The 16,837-nt window shown below is 38.0% G+C and overlaps 2 protein-coding genes across 2 annotated transcripts; both read left to right on the top strand.

Moving 5' to 3' along the window:
• The first annotated feature begins 2,409 nt into the window (after positions 1-2,409).
• LOC110168689 (green-sensitive opsin) lies at positions 2,410-4,841 on the top strand. Its single transcript, XM_020934167.2, has 5 exons — positions 2,410-2,794; positions 2,866-3,034; positions 3,182-3,347; positions 3,647-3,886; positions 4,644-4,841. Exons 1-5 carry the CDS (start codon positions 2,410-2,412, stop codon positions 4,740-4,742), a joined length of 1,059 nt encoding a protein of 352 aa, XP_020789826.1. The 3' UTR covers positions 4,743-4,841.
• A 4,354-nt stretch (positions 4,842-9,195) lies between these two features.
• Positions 9,196-10,393, top strand: LOC110168758 (green-sensitive opsin-like). The gene is made up of 3 exons (XM_020934246.2): positions 9,196-9,348; positions 9,721-9,960; positions 10,304-10,393. Exons 1-3 carry the CDS (start codon positions 9,196-9,198, stop codon positions 10,391-10,393), a joined length of 483 nt encoding a protein of 160 aa, XP_020789905.2.
• Positions 10,394-16,837: the final 6,444 nt, after the last annotated feature.

Raw genomic sequence — 16,837 nt, 5'->3', positions numbered from 1 at the left:
TAAAAGTACTGAAATGTAACTTGGTGCAAGACCTAAATGAGCTTTAAAAGTGATCATTAAAATCTGAAAATCAATTCTAAGACATACAGGCAGCCAGTGAAGGGAAGCTCAAACAGGGGTTATGTGTTGGGTCTGTTAAACCCAGTGAGGAGCTGCTGCGTTCTGAATTGGTTGGAGGCAGGAGATGGATTTGGAGTCAGGGCCAGAAAGGATGGAGTTGCAATAGTCTAGATGACTTTTTCAAGATCGGGACAGGACAGGATATTTTTGATTTTACTAATTATGTGGAGGTGGAGAAAACAGGATTGGGTGACTTTTTTGATGTGAAGGTTGAGGTGAGAATCAAAATTAATACCAAGATTTCTGGCAGCAGGCGTGATGTTGGGAGTGACTACAAATATTTAAATAACAGAATTCCCTCTGCAAATACAAAATGATCATAATATTAATAAAACCAGCTAACTCCATAATATAGACCTCTGCTGTTTTGAAATGTATAGAAAATGTTCACTCAGAAATGAATATGTGCAATATGAACAAAAAAGACATATAATTAATTAATTAAATGTAATAAAATTTTAGCTTATATATTTTTAATTTTATTTTATTTAAATTTATTTTATTTATAACAAGGACAGTGCATATTAACCAAAGGACAACTGCATAATATGTCAGCGTTAGCCAAGAGGCTAGTTTCCATCTGTAATCCTTTGCCAGATGTACAAAAGGCACCCTAGAAAGAGGGATCACAACAAGATAGAACAATTAAAACTTAAGTAAGTTTGCGCAGCAGCAACAAAGCAGGAAGTCCAGACAGAGACAAGTGTTAACCTGATGTTTTACTGATGCTGATAATCTATCATTACTTGATCATAATTGGTCAAGCAACAACAAGGCCTAGTAGCAACAGAAATAGCACTATATTGCAGATTTGGTCACACTTAATCTTTAATAATTGTATAATCTCTACCATTCCAGATTCTGTTTCCAGTCAATGAACTGTATCCACCTTTGGCATTATCTGCAATGCTGTGGAGGATTGGGCTAATTGACAAATTGATTAGATGAAACCTACCCTTAATCTAGTTATTTCTTTTAAGAGCTTTGTAATGAGACTAGTGCTTTCACTGACAACTTCAGCATGCTCAATGCTTCAGCATTGGATAGAAGGAATAGTCTGTAGCCAAATTATTTGTACCTTCATACATTAAATTGCACTCTGGCTTCTCATGTCAACCACAAATAAGGACAACAAACAAAATCCTCCCTCTATGTCTGGACCAATCCTAGCACAAGTTCTGCAGAGATAATTAGTAAATGCACTGGATGGAAATCCACTAATTACGCAGGTAGTTGTATGGGGTAGTAGGTATGTTCCAATGAAGTTATTTCTTGTTTCTATGTTAAAACAAACAAAAAACAGAATAACCTGGTTGCATTAAACGCCCATTTTCGCTAGGGCTTTGCTTTGCCAAGAACTGATCAACCACATTCAAATACAAGATTAATTTTACTAGGTTTAAACTGCTGTCTTGATTATCTTTACATGCCAGTCACTGGAAAAGCACCAGGTCTTGTTGCTCTACTGCTCTACTGTTACTGTCTAATAATTGTGTATTTGTATTCCAACAAGTTGCCCAGAGCTGAGGGATAAAACCTATCCCTGACTAAATGTTCATGTAAGTATTATAAATTATTGTATATTATAAGATAGTATAAAATAAACAAAATATTGAGTGTTCAGTAGTATCTACAAGTCACTATGGGTGTTCAGTGCATGAAATAACAAAGGCTAATTGGCAAATTGATTGGATGAAACATACCCCTAATCTAGTTATTTCATTGGTTCTGTCAGTAATTCCTCTCACTAGAGCCAACTGGAAGAATGCAGATAACACACTGGGCTAATGTCAACAAGTTGCAGTCAAAAAATGAGAGGAAATAAAAAGCATCAAAGAATATAACACAAACAAATCTTCTTACATGAATACAGGTCACTTTAACCTGACCCACTGCTGACCTGTTCCCATGCCTTCCAATCCTCTTAAGTTGTAGTCAAATTCCCAAGCTGTATGTCACATTTGGTGACCCACTGTCTTCCTTTAAATGGTTTTAGTTGTAAACATGTAAACAAACTAATGATTTTAACAAATACCAATATTAGGAGTTGCAATTTTAGGGTCATTCATATTTATACACTAAGGTCATTTTCAGAATGTTATTCAAAGGATAATCCCAAACACTTGAAGAATTAGGGGATGGTTTAGGATTTTCCTTGGTAATCTTATACAGATAACATGGAACTATATAACACAGGCACATGTTTTAAAAGGGTCCAGTTAGCCACCAGGACACTTCCATACACTTGTGTTTAGCCTTAGCCTTCAGTTGACTAAATAGCAGGCAGAAATGGGCTGGGAAGGTGGAAATGAGCCAAACGGGACAGAGGGGCGAGACTTCTACATCCCTATGAACAACCGCTCAGGGCTGGTCCGGAGTCCTTTCGAGTACCCACAGTACTATTTAGCAGACCCATGGATGTTCAAGCTGCTGGCTCTTTACATGTTTTTCCTCATCTGCACTGGATTCCCCATCAATGCACTGACGCTGGTGGTGACAGCACAGAATAAGAAGCTAAGACAACCTCTCAATTTCATTCTGGTTAACCTGGCTATAGCTGGTCTCATCATGGTGATCTTTGGATTCACTGTTACTTTTGCTTCTTCACTTATGGGATATTTCTCTATGGGAAAACTGGGATGCACTATTGAAGGCTTCATGGCTACACTTGGAGGCAAGTTGCCAAATCACTTCTTATTTTCATTTGTTACTGTTTTAAACTAAGTTGTAATTTTATAATTTTAGGTCAAGTATCCCTGTGGTCTCTGGTGGTCCTGGCTGTTGAGCGTTACATTGTTGTCTGCAAGCCAATGGGTAGTTTTAAATTCACTGCCACACATGCTGGAGCAGGGTGTGCATTCACTTGGATCATGGCACTGTCCTGTGCAGTACCACCTCTGGTTGGCTGGTCAAGGTAATTAAATTAACCAGTTAACTAATTAACTAATTACTAATTATGATGAACTAAAGGTTTGATTTGACAGCGATGCTAGGTCATAGTGGTCATTTGGACTAGACTTTAGACTTCAACATTATTTCTGTATGAATGTGTGTTTTGCAGATACCTTCCTGAGGGTATCCAGGTGTCATGTGGACCAGACTACTACACTCAAGCTCCTGGTTACAATAATGAGTCATTTGTCTTGTATATGTTCACCTGCCACTTCTGTGTGCCTGTCTTTACCATCTTTTTCACTTATGGAAACCTGGTCTGCACTGTAAAGGCGGTAAGACAACTCAATGCATCTACTGACAATCTGGTTGATCTGGTGATCAAAACACACTGTAACAACACTACAGCAATAACAACATTTTTACAAAATTACCAAAAAATAAAGCAAAACAAACAAACAAAAAAATCATTTATTTATTTATTTGTAATACTGCCTGCATTTTCTGTCATTTATTTCTCCTGCATTTCTGTCAACATGTAGTCTCAACAAATTCACATCAATTTGAGAAACACTGTTTTCAGAACATGATTAAAAAGCCCAGTTATCATCTTTTATGTGTGTTCTGTGTCCAGGCTGCAGCCCAGCAGCAGGACTCAGCCTCCACTCAGAAAGCCGAGAAAGAGGTGACCCGCATGTGCTTCCTCATGGTCCTGGGCTTCCTAGTGGCCTGGACTCCTTATGCCAGTGTGGCCGCATGGATCTTCTTCAATAAAGGAGCAGCTTTCTCAGCTGTTGGCATGGCCGTTCCTGCCTTTTTTTCTAAGAGCTCTGCCCTGTTTAACCCAATCATCTATATCCTAATGAACAAGCAGGTACACTATTACCCTTTTCTCCCTATAGTGTCAGTTTTATAGTGTACAATATGTGTAACTAAACAGGCTGAATTCTGAGGGGATGTTCTAATGACTCTACAGTATATGGGGTTAGGTTTATGTAACCCCTCGGAGTACTATCTGTGACCTTGTACTGTCACCTTCCTTTTTCCAGTGAGGTCACCTACATTTAGACACATCAGGCACAAAGTCTAATGAGGGACATGGCCAATAACATTAGGACCACGCATGTCAATGCAGTTTAAATCCTTCTTCATGACAGCTTGGCATTAAATCCAACTTAAAGGTGCACCATTTAACTTTCCTGGTGGTCACCCCACTACCTGTTTGCTTCCATAGATATGTTACTGCTTTGAATGAGCCATCTGACTTATGACTTATGACATATGAGTTATAAATACATCTGTAATCGAATAAGTGCAAGATAGATAAATGCAATACTGTGGAATATTCCAGGCAATCCAATAATATCTCTATGAAGACAAGTAGGTAATCCTTCAGAAAGGTGACACAGTGTACATTTAATTGTCACTGTATTCAAAAAGGAGAAATAATATATATATTTTTTTTTCTTCGTAATTGGAAAACAGCTGAAAATATTTACTTTTGTTTAGTGAATCTACACCTGATCTTAAAACAGTTTTATATTGATAAATGTATCTTTGCTTTAAATGTAAATGTATGTGAATGTATTAGTTTATTGTCATTTAATACTGTTTTTGTTTGACTCTTTCAGTTCCGTAACTGCATGCTCAGCACTGTTGGTATGGGAGGCATGGTGGACGATGAAACCTCAGTGTCTGCCAGCAAAACAGAAGTGTCCTCTGTCTCTTAAACAGGCAGATAGATTTCTCTCATGGACTGAGACAATATCAATATTTATGTCTACAATGGCTCAGTCTTCTAGCTCAGAAGAATTTCATTGGAGAAGTGCCAGGATTTTTATGTCTGCATCTGGATTAATCTTGGCCAACTGTGAATGTCAGTTTACGTATTTGTTTGGCATTATATGGCAAAAATTAAATGTCTAATAAAATATTGAAGGCATGCACACTGCTTGGCCTATTTCTGACTATGACTGACAACCCCAGTTCTGGGTCCCTGCATAAGGAACATGCTACTTTATAAACTCTAGCCCCCAGCAATCCCAAATTCAAATCCACTTTATATAAGCACATTCTACAAACAAAACAGTTTCCAAAATGCTGCATAGAGATCAGAAAATGAAGACACCAAAAAGGTAAATACCATACCAGTCCCAAAACAATAAAACCAATAAAATCAATTATAAGCAAAACCACAAAAATCATAAAATAGTTGTAATAAAATAGTTGTAAATAAGTGGAAAAAAAAAAAAAGATAAAGAGGAGCTCTCAACTCACGCAGTGTTAAACACCAGAGAATAAAAGTAGACAAGACTTAAAACGGACGTGGGGGGCAGAGCGTTCTAGACCTTAGGGCTGACCATTTAGAAGGCCCTGCCTCTGGTTTTAAGTCTCGTTTTAGGCACCATGAGCTGGAGCTGGTCCTTGGACCTCAGAGTGTGCACGGGGGTGTAAATTCGGATGAGGTCTGAGATGTATTGTGGGGCCAGTCCATTCAAACCCTTAAAAACAAACAATAAAATTTTTAAATTGACACTAAGACGAACTGGAAGCCAGTGCAAAAATCGGTGTAATGTGCTAACGTTTTTTTGGTTCCGGTTAAAAGGCACCAGCAGAATTTTGGACCAACTGTAAATGAGAAAGTGCATGATGGCTAATGCCAGAAAAAAGTTAGTCGTTTAAGCGAGAGGAGATCAAAGTGTGTGTGACCGGTTCAGATCATTTAAAAGATAAAAAATAATCATTTTTATATAAAAGCTGCAAATGATAAAGACAGATTTTACAAACACATTCATTTGTCAAATTTAAAATCACTGTTAATAGTGACTCCAAAGTTGGTGACAGACTGTTTTGCATGATTTTACATGCTTTTACACATAAGATCAGATCAGGTCTGGTAATGGATTTGACAGGGGGGTCACAATATTAGCCCTAAAGTTGGCAGCCTTTTTATTAAAAAGCACAAGAAAGTTGTTACAGGATACTGATGATAACTAACATAGTGGACTGGATGGGGTTAAGAACAGTGCCTATAGTTTTAAAAAGAATACAGGGATTTTTAACATTTCTAGACACCACGTCACAAAGATATTTTGTTTTTTCAGTTTTGACAAACTTCTGATACGTGTGCCAACTGTCTTTCAAAACCATTGATCAGATCTAAAAACTCCCTTGCTAAAGGTTTGGATGGACAACAGATATGTTAAAATCACCAATAATTAAAATTCTGTCATAGTCCATTTACACTGGTCAGGAATCCTTTTGAATACCCACAGTACTACCTGGGAGACCTATTCATTTTCAAGATCCTAGCTACCTACTGGTTTTTCCTCATCTGCACTGGTTTTCCCATCAACTTTCTCACACTTTTTGTGACAGCGCAGAACAAGAAGCTAAGACAACCTCTCAATTTCATCCTGGTCAATCTGGCTGTTGCTGGTCCCATCATGGTCTGCTTTGGATTCACTATCACATTTATTACTGCTTTGAATGGCTACTTTTTTGGACCAATGGGATGTACAATTGAAGGATTTTTGACTACTCTTGGAGGTTAGTAATGGATGTTTACAATGGACCATATGCAGTGTTGGGGAGTAACAGATTACATGTACCGGAGTTACGTAATCAGAGTACAAATTATAAGTGTATTCAGTTACAGTTACTGTTTTAACCTGTTACCATCCACCTAATTTTGCGTGTGCACAATAGCACTACATAGGTCCCGGGTTCAGATCCCGGACGAGCCCCCAATTTGTTACGACCCAGCTCGTTTGGGGTGAGGGAAGTAACAAAAATAAAACCAAGATGTAAAATGGAATAAATTAAGTAATGTTTAATTAACAGGAATGTAAAGGTAAATTAACAAAACACTAAAAAATATACAGAAAACAACCTAAACTAAGAAACAGAACAACAGAATAAACAGAGTTTTGTGCCAGAAAAGGGGTCACGCAGGCTTACACAAAAACGAGTGGTAAAACTTAGGGACACACACTAAACTAAAACACAAGTTCCCCAAATTAAACCACATAAACCCACAAACAGAATCGAGTGACCAAATCAAAAAAGGCACAAAACTAAACTTAACTACACACACAAACACAAAACAAAATGGCATACTGGCCACCAAGGCCAGCAGCCCCGAACAGGTGTTGGCAATCTCCTTAAATAGGGGGAGGTGGCTGCAGGTGAGAACTTCGCAAAAATCACACAGCAAATTAAACCTAAGGCCTGGGGCCGTAACAATACCCAAGTGCCATAGCTTATTAAAAAAAAACCTTAGAACCCACATGCTTGTGTGAGGCACCATTTTAAAGCTTAGGCCTTCTAGTTTCTGTAGATATGCATATGAAGACTGTGAGTGCTGCCTAACCTACAGTACAGTCAATTAAAAATAGTATTTTTTTGCTTTGAAAAAACAATTGAAAAAAATAAAGGCCTTAGCTTGGGCATACTTCATGCTAGGCATTTGTGACTCACTACACTCATTGTTCAAGTTGTTGGCAACAACTGTGTAGAATTTCAGACCTCTAGGACAAAGGGTTTTGATGCTGTGAGCCTTTGTGTATACAAAATGACAATTCGGCACAAGATTGCCAAATTTGTGCCAAAATAATAATAATAATAATAATAATAATAATAATAATAATAATAATAATAATAATAATTGTTATTATTATAATACTTATTCTTCTGAGTTTTAGGCATGTTTTCTCAAGAAAAAAACCTAAAAGTAGCCAAAATTGTCTTCCAAGTGCCAGATCTGCGCTCCATGGCCCCTCCCGCACTGCTCTCTGTGTCCCTCTCTGTTACGCTTATAAACACAGCGTCCGTTTCAGACTACTGCATGTCCCACCCACCGTTTGAAAGCTCTGGTGATAGGCTAAAACAATATGTCAATCACTTTCTGGAAGATCCAATGACTGAAGAGATTTCCCGTAAAAAACCGATGACGCGTGCGTAAAGCCAGGAAGTAAGTGTGTGCGTTAGCTTCTTCAGCGGCTTGTCCCAGCCGCGGCACCGACAACAGCGGGGAGGGTCTCATTTTGAAGCTAAGAGTGTGAGGAAAACAAGCGTACCCAAGAGCGCCAAGAGAAACGGAACTCAGAGAGGGAGAAGGCTCGGAAAGTCAACATAGTTTTCATTCACGCATTCATCCATTCACACGGACGAGGATTTTCTGGATTATTTACCCACATGGAATTATTTTATGGAAAAAACAACTTGATATTCTTTTTCTGTGGATTATTACGGATTTACTGAATACAACCTTTCATGGACTGAACGCGTGTTAGACCGACAGAACCGGCTCAAAGGTAAGAAACGCGTATCTTATTCTTTGATTATGATGTGATTTTTTTAAGTTATCGCGTTTTGGGCTCGTTGTACGGAATAAAATTAATGATAAGGTTGTTTTATTGAGAAATTAAGCTTTCAAACGATGTATGACATGCCAGTAGTGAAAACAATAATGAAGGTGAATATACAGAGTGAACATTTTTTATTGGAAAATCGCCCGCCGGCGGGCGGGTGGTGAGTGGTAATTGGATTACAGTTACTTTGTTGAAATAAATGGATTACACGGCGGTATTTTCCTGTTTTCACATTTGGGGCTATATCCCTTTTTTATTTTTATTTTTTTTCCCAGTAATTCCACTCATTGCCGGACACTAAACCAGGTCCAAACCAGGTCTAAACCAGGACTAAACCAGGTCTAAACCAGGACTAAAACCAAGACTAAACCAGGTCTAAACCAAGACTAAACCAGGTCTAAACCAGTTCTAAACTAGGTCTAAACCAGGACTAAAACAGGATTTAACAGGACTAAATCATACTGCGCGGACCGTGTTTCCTCCTCTTCTATCAATAATATTTTTAATTTGGTTAAGTAAAGACTCTTTACTTTTTTATTGTCTTTTAGCAGACAAAACATCTTATGTTACGATATCCTCGTCTTTGCTTCTCTACAGGAAATCAAGTAATCCAAAGTATTCAGATTACGTTACTCACTTTAAGTAATTTAATGGATTACGTTACAAATTACATTTTGGGATATGTAATCTGTAATCTGTAGGGGAATACATTTTAAAAGTAACCTTCCCAACACTGACCATATGCTCTGTGTTCCTAATAAATGAATTTATTTGAAAAGGACAATACATACTGATATTCTCTTGTGTGTTTATGCGGTACATCCCCGAGGGTCTGCAGTGTTCCTGTGGTCCTGACTACTACACTCTGGCTCCAGGCTTCAACAATGAGTCCTTTGTGATGTACATGTTCATCTGCCACTTCTCTTTCCCAGTGGGGCCCATCTTCTTCACCTATGGTAGCTTGGTGCTCACTGTCAAAGCTGTAAGTTCTATTGGACTGACACAAAACTCCAGCCCAATTAAACTTTAGTCCAATACAACTTTTATTAAATTAAGACAATACAAACCATCTCAAAATAATCCGTAATCAGTTTGACTCAAAACAGAACTGAAGCAATTAGAACAGTAAGACAAATAAAAGCAAAAAGCAACACATTACATAAATAACAAACATGGTATACAGAAATTTAATTAAAGTACTTTATAATTAATTTAAAATGAAATATAATAAATAGAATACAGCAATTTCAAGCCACCCCAGCTATAAATAATTCAATAACTTATCTCTATAGTATCACCACTGATAAGACATAACTCCTGTTTCCTCCTTCCCCAGGCTGTAGCCCAGCAGCAGGACTCTGCCTCCACTCAGAAAGCCGAGAAGGAGGTGACCCGCATGTTCTTCCTCATGGTCCTGAGGTTCCTGGTGGCCTGCACTCCTTATGCCAGCTTCGCCGCATGGATCTTCTTCAACAAAGGAGCAGCTTTCTCAGTCGTTGCCATGGCCATTCCTGCCTTTTTCTCTAAGAGTTCTGCCCCCTTCAATCCTATTATCTACGTTCTCATGAACAAACAGGTCAGTACATGGTTTCAAAATGAGGACCATTGCGATAGTAATTGACAACTAATTAAATCTTTTAAACTAATTAAATCTTTTAAATGGGACAAAAGTTGCAACAGGAAGACAAAATCTAGAAGTGGCACTTTAACCATGTCAGTAACATATCTGGAGTTTTATATTGTTTGATTCTTGGATGTTCAGGGAATACAGTCTGGGGAGGTGTTTTCTCTTTCTTGGGCTTTTTTTTTTGTTTCAGTGCATTAAAGGCTTAAATTGTCTTAAATATGAGCTATGAATCTGATAATGACTTGCTTTTACACAAACATGCCTAATCTCCAACCTTTTCTGTCTCCTCTAGTTCTGTAACTGCATGCTCAGTGCCGTTGGTATGGGAGACATGGTTGACTCAGTATCAGCCAGCAAGACAGAAGTGTCCTCTGTCTTCTAAAGGCTTGGCACTGGACGTTTTACAGTCTCTTGTCCTGGATCACTGTACCAACAAATGGATTGCCTACATTTTTTTTTTTTTATTCCAACAGAGCAACATGACTGCACATCGTCCTATGCATCCTACATGTGTATACATCTACTGTGAGTTTGAAAGAGCAAATGAAAAAATTACATAAAAATGGAACACTGGATATTGTTGGGTGATGATATTGATGTATATATTTGGAAAATGTAGAAAATAAATGCATGCTTGAAAAAATATTTTTGGCTCTATTTCATGTTTCTTTTCAAGTAGGTTGCAATACTTTTGGAAACTAGCTGTATAAATACTGGTGCATTTAATTTGAATTAATGTGCATTGTCCCCAATCAAATAAATTAATAAATAAAATGAGTACATTTATAGGTTTTAGAATGTTTTGCAGTTTCTATAGAAAAAAATCAAAGCATTATAGCATCTTTTGAAAGATGCAAAAGAAAAATTAAATCGCTATGGATCCTACCTGGACAACTGAAGGGATTACAGTCCCTGACAAAAGTCTTGTCGCTTATCCATTTTGTAGAAACAAAAGCTTATAAACTGACTTTAAATTAATCGATTGGTTTTAGAAATGTCTCATATGAAAGCTAAAACCCTCCCAAATTATGCTCTATATACTAAAATTAATTTGCTTCACTGAGGAAAGATTGATCATTTAATGAACACAGAAAGGTCAGATTTTGGCAAGACAAAAGTTTTGTCGCCTACAGAAAATTGAACAAATAATTTACTTCACATACAAAAATATGTTGCATAACATCAGTGAATGAAGTAGTGGTGCAGTGAGATCCATATTTAATATCTTGTATGACTTCCATGAGCTTGAAGGACGCATCCACGCGGTTCGACAATGATTCATACAGTTTGTTGATGAAGTCATCACGAATAGCAAAGAAAGCAGGCTTACATGCCTCCCAGAGTTCATCAAGATTCTTTGGTTTTGCCTTCCATGCTTCCTCTTTCATTCTACCCCAGACATGCTCAATGATGTTCATGTCTGGTGACTGGGCTGGCCAGTCCTGGAGCACCTTGATCTTCTTCGCCTTGAGAAACTTTGATGTAGAGATAGAAGTATGCGATGGAGCACCATCCTGCTGCAAAATTTGACCCCTTTTATGGTTGGGAATGTAAGAGGTAGCTAATACTTCTTGATATTTTAGGCTATTGATATTTGCCTTCCACCCTGCAAATGTCTCGCACAGCCCCATACTGGATGGAACCCCAGACCATGATTTTTCCACCACCAAACTTAACTGTTTTCTGGATGAATCTTGGATCCATGCAGGCTCCAGTAGGTCTCCTGCAATATTTGTGGCGGCTGTGATGTAATTCAACCGAGGATTCATCTGAGAAATCCACCTTCTGCCACTTTTCCAGTGTCCATCCTTTTAGCAGGCTGTGGGCCTTGGCAAATGCCACACGGTTTTTTAATTGCCTTTTGTTTAGTGCTGGTTTCTGTGCACTGATTCGACCATGGAGGCCATTTCGAGACAGAATTCTACAAACTGTTGTGGTTGACACAGGGACTTGAGGTGACCAGGCCTGGTGGAGCTCTGCTGCAATCAGCAAATCAACAAACGGTCCTCCCGAGCAGTTGTCTTGTGGGGTCTGCCAGACCTGGGCTTGTCAAAAACATCTCCAGTCATTTCAGATCTTTTTCTTATTCTTTGTACTTGACACTGAGACACATTGAAGGTGTCAGCCACCTCAGCAGTGGATCTGGTCTTCAGCCTCTTGATAATTAACGCTTTGGTCTCAGGGTGGATCTTAGCATGTTGTCAGAGGTCAAGTTGCAGTTGATGTGAAGGTCTGGTGTGCTGGGGTTCTTTTTATACACACCCACTAACTGATTGATCAGTAACTGATCACAGGTGAGGCTGTAATCTAGGATTGGGTGCATCATATGACAAGGCGACAAGACTTTTGTCTTGCCAAAATCTGACCTTTCTGTGTTCATTAAATGATGAATCTTTCTTCAGTGAAGCAAATTTATTTTAGTATATAGAGCATAATTTGGGAGGGTTTTAGCTTTCATATGAGACATTTCTAAAACCAATCGATTAATTTAAAGTCAGGTTATAAGCTTTTGTTTCTACAAAATGGATAAGCGACAAGACTTTTGTCAGGGACTGTACACAGGCATTGCTTATGAATGATGAAAACCTGAAACCTAAGAATACCTAAGCACTCTTTCTTTATTTCATCTAGTGTATTTCATCTTCATCTAATGTATTTCATCTTCTTTGATATGATCTTCAATTATGATTATGATTGTGATTTTGATTATGATTAGCCTCTTGAGCTCCAGAAGTGAGGACACTGGGCTAGAACCTTTTCCATTCTGGAGTGACCTGTCATCACAGAGACCTTGGTGGCAGAGCCTGGTCGCCAGCAGTGGAAGAAAAACAGAAGTAAGTAACTAAACAGAAGTAACGCAGCACATGACATAGTCATTAACAATTCCCAGTTCCAACATAACTTTTCATGCATGTACAATTTATTTTTGAGTCAGTGATGGAGTGGCTTTAATGCCCAGTACATCTGTGTAATTAATTTGGCCTTAGACGTTCAACTACACAGCAGTGAGCACCGCCATGTCATGAACTTTGATTTTCACCATGAGCTCATTAAAACCTAGAAATGTTTATAACATACACCAATCGTTTTCTGAATTATGTTAGAAATTTGATCACCCTTCTGATTAAAAAAAGAAACTCTCTAAATTTATGTCTGAGGTTCCTCTAGTTAAAAAATATATTTTTGTTTTGGAAAAAAAAAAAAGGTCAGACCAGACTTTGGCATTTTCCCTTTTCATTGGGAGTGCAGTCAGTGTCACACACTGACTGCACTCCCAAGGTGACTCTGACAAGACTTGGGCTCCTCAGAGGTTCCTCCCCTCCCTGTCTGCTCAATCCTCTTTGGCTCCCCTCTGTCTGTTCCCCATCTGCTGTAGCAGAGTCCTGATACATAGGTTTCAAAGAAATAAATATACTGCTAGTAGATTTTAAGATTTTCTTTTCTCTTATATTGTTATTAGTATCAACTAAAGTGTCAATATTGAAGCCTTCGGCTACTCAACTGACAATGTTTTTGTCTAATTTGTTCTTTTTCTCATCTTCAAATTGAACCTTGTCTCTATTTATTTATTTATTTGATTGGGACAGAGCATGTTAATGAACAAACATGACAACATGAATGTAAACACACCGGATTGTAGCCTAAGGCTAATTTCCATCCGTTGTCCCAAGGGCTGGGGTCACAGGGGGCCAGACACTAAAATATTGCACACTCCACTCATTATATAGTTCCATTCATTGCACAGTTCCCATTCATTGCACAGTTCCCATTCATTGCACAGTTCCCATTCATTGCACAGTTCCCATTATTGCACAGTTCCCATTATTGCACAGTTCCCATACATTGCACATAGAAAAACAATTAAAATCACAGTGCAGTTATACATGTGTACATGTTTGATTTGACCATAACCAAGTTTTTGTTTGAGCTTTAAAAGAGCTGTATGTAGGGCATTCTTTCAGGGTCAGTGGAAGACTGTTCCACAGATTTCCACCTTGTACAGATAAAATATTCTGACCAAAGGTGGTCCGTCTCTGGGGTATGACCAAGTCACCCCTGGCGGTGGCTCGTGTGGTTCTTATTGAAGTGTCTTTACGTTTAATGTAATTATTTAATGGTGGTGGTGCCAGGGAGTGTAGAACCTTATAAATTAGACAAGTCCTTTTGAGTTTGACCATATTGCTAAAATCTAGAAGTCTGTGCTTTTTCAGTATGTGACAGTGGTGGTGGGAAATGGGTTTTTTGTCAAGTATTTTTAGACCTCTTTTATAGAGGTTTTCAATGGTTTTAAGTGTTGTGGGGCAGGCAAGAGTAGAAGAAGTAGTTAAGCAGTAATCGATGTGAGAGATAATCATTGAATAGAAATAAGTTTTTGCAGCATTCATGTTTAAGTTATTCCTGATATGACGGAAATTCTGAATGTTAAACTGGATAACCTGGGATACTTTTTTAACATGACTTTTGAAGGATAGTGTTGAATCTAGAATTACTCCGAGGTATTTAAATTCTGAGACCAGATCAAGTTCAACTCCATTAAGAAAAACGTTTGATTGCTTCAAATCGGTGTGACGTTTTGAGAAGTACATGCAGACGTTTTTTTTGGTGTTTAGCAGAAGGCACGAATCCTTGAGCCAGCTATGCACAGATGATAAGGCACTCTCTCACAAACACTAGAAACAACCTTGCACATATTTGGACCACAAAATAAACTACTTTCAAGTTTCATCTGCACATTTAGCTGTTAAATATTTTTTAATAATAAAATAATAATAAACAATAAATAATAAAATACAAAATATAATAAAAAATATATATATTCTGGTCACTCCAGCAATTGCCAAGTTAATACAAATGCAGCTGGTATTAACTATACCAAGAGCTCTGTTATTAAAACAGGCCTTTAGAAAATCAGTCACTGTGAACAGGCAACTGTTAAGCTTCATTTTTTTTATTTATTTATTTTTTATATAAAACATGAACTGGATTCTGTTCAAACCATTGTCAGTCTGGGGCATGTGCTCACAGGCAAAACACTTCCTGAACTGTCTGAACCAGCCATGTCAGACCCGGGGGCCAAATTTGGCCCACGATATAATTGCATTTGGCCCGCGAGATCTTATCAAATATGTATTAGAGCTGGCCTGCCAGCTACAGATAGGCTATAGAGATATCATTTATTTAAAATTTTGTGATTATTTTATATTATGTTTGTTCTGGATTCAGTGTTTTAGCAAAACTATTATTAAACATTTATTTTAATAAGAAAAGGTTTAACATTACATATCTCGAAAGAAGAGAAAACATGCAGATGCTATTGAAATGTTTCAATAAATATTTTCTTTGTCCCACGACTTAAATCCCAGTTTTTAGTTTTGGCTCTCTGTGAATTTGAGTTTAACACCCTGGTCTGAACTAACAAGTGTCTTGTTCATGGACCTAACAATTGCCTCCAGATATGGAGTTGTTGTGTGTATGTTTCTATTTTTCCCTCCTCACAGGTGTGGGATGTAAATTATTCAGACACTTAAACTGTGTGGAACATTGAATATGGGGACTTCAGCAACCACAATGATGCAAAAGCAACTAACAGACTAAATGGGAACCAAAGATATGGTAACTTTAACTGTTGAATAAGACTTTTCACACAAGTATGTTTCAACTTACACTGAGCTAAACTTTAGTCCTGTCTAATTCGTTTGCCTGACTATTACATTCTAAGTAGATTCTACATAATAAGAACCTGAAATACAATTTAACCCCTTTTGACATAACAATATGCTCCTATTTCCTTATATATTTTTAGTAAGTGCTTTTAGTAAGTGAGTAATGATTCTTTTTGCACATGAAAGCAGACAAAATTATCTGTAAAAAGCACTAATTCATGACCTCCTGGACAGTCTTCTGTTGCCTATTTCCCCCCCACAACAAATGTTAAAATGCACACATCAAAAGGATGCAATATTAAAGTTGTAGTATTTTTAACACATTTCAATATGTTTGATATTGATTTTATCTATTCATCAATTTGTAAATTATGTTTTAATTTTTATTCAGCTTTTGCAAATTAGACATTTTATTAGAGGTACTGTACCTATTTTTTGACCAAATGCATGGGAAATATGGGTACAGTCACTTTAATATTCATAAAACATCTTATCTAGTTTGAAAAGTAACTTAAAAAAGTAACTTTGGAACATTTACAATTTTGAGAGACACTGGAATTTTAGAATTTGGAAAAATGTGTAAAAAATGGTATATTAGGATTGGACTTCATGTGAGAAACTGGCACCAGTCACAGGTTTACTCTGCCCTTAATGACTGTCCCCCTGGTTACACCTATCTGGAGGTAGCTCGCAACTGGTATCGAGGTGGTGGTCTTTGGAGCTGTCCTCCATCTCGCTGCCTCCAACATCATCCTGTGAGTGCCTTGCATTCAAATGTAAGCCCCCCTTTCCAGTGACAGTTCTCCTGATCTACCGACCCCCCAAACCCAACTCTGCTTTTATCCCGGAAATGGCTGACCTTCTCTCAACACTCTGCACTACTTCTGCTAATACTATTATTCTGGGAGACATTAATATTCATGTTGATTCCCCTTCATGCAAACCTGCTGCAGATTTTCTTCAGCTATTGGACACCTTCAACCTACAGCAGCACGTTGACGTCCCCACACACTCCCGGGGGCACACATTGGACCTGGTCATTTCAAACTCCGCCCCTATCAGTAACCTTCAGGTGTACGACCTTGGTGTTTCTGATCACAAGGTTGTATCCATGGAACTACCCTTTCCTTCCCCCCACTCCAAACCCAAGCGGCAGTTTCTAT

Source organism: Boleophthalmus pectinirostris, unplaced genomic scaffold (assembly GCF_026225935.1).
Source record: "Boleophthalmus pectinirostris isolate CB_2022bp ecotype Guang Dong unplaced genomic scaffold, ASM2622593v1 HiC_scaffold_3, whole genome shotgun sequence".
In the NCBI taxonomy this organism is placed as follows: Eukaryota; Metazoa; Chordata; class Actinopteri; order Gobiiformes; family Gobiidae; genus Boleophthalmus; species Boleophthalmus pectinirostris.
The sequence above is the reverse complement of the archived record's forward strand: the minus strand, read 5'-3'. Positions and strand labels throughout refer to the sequence as shown.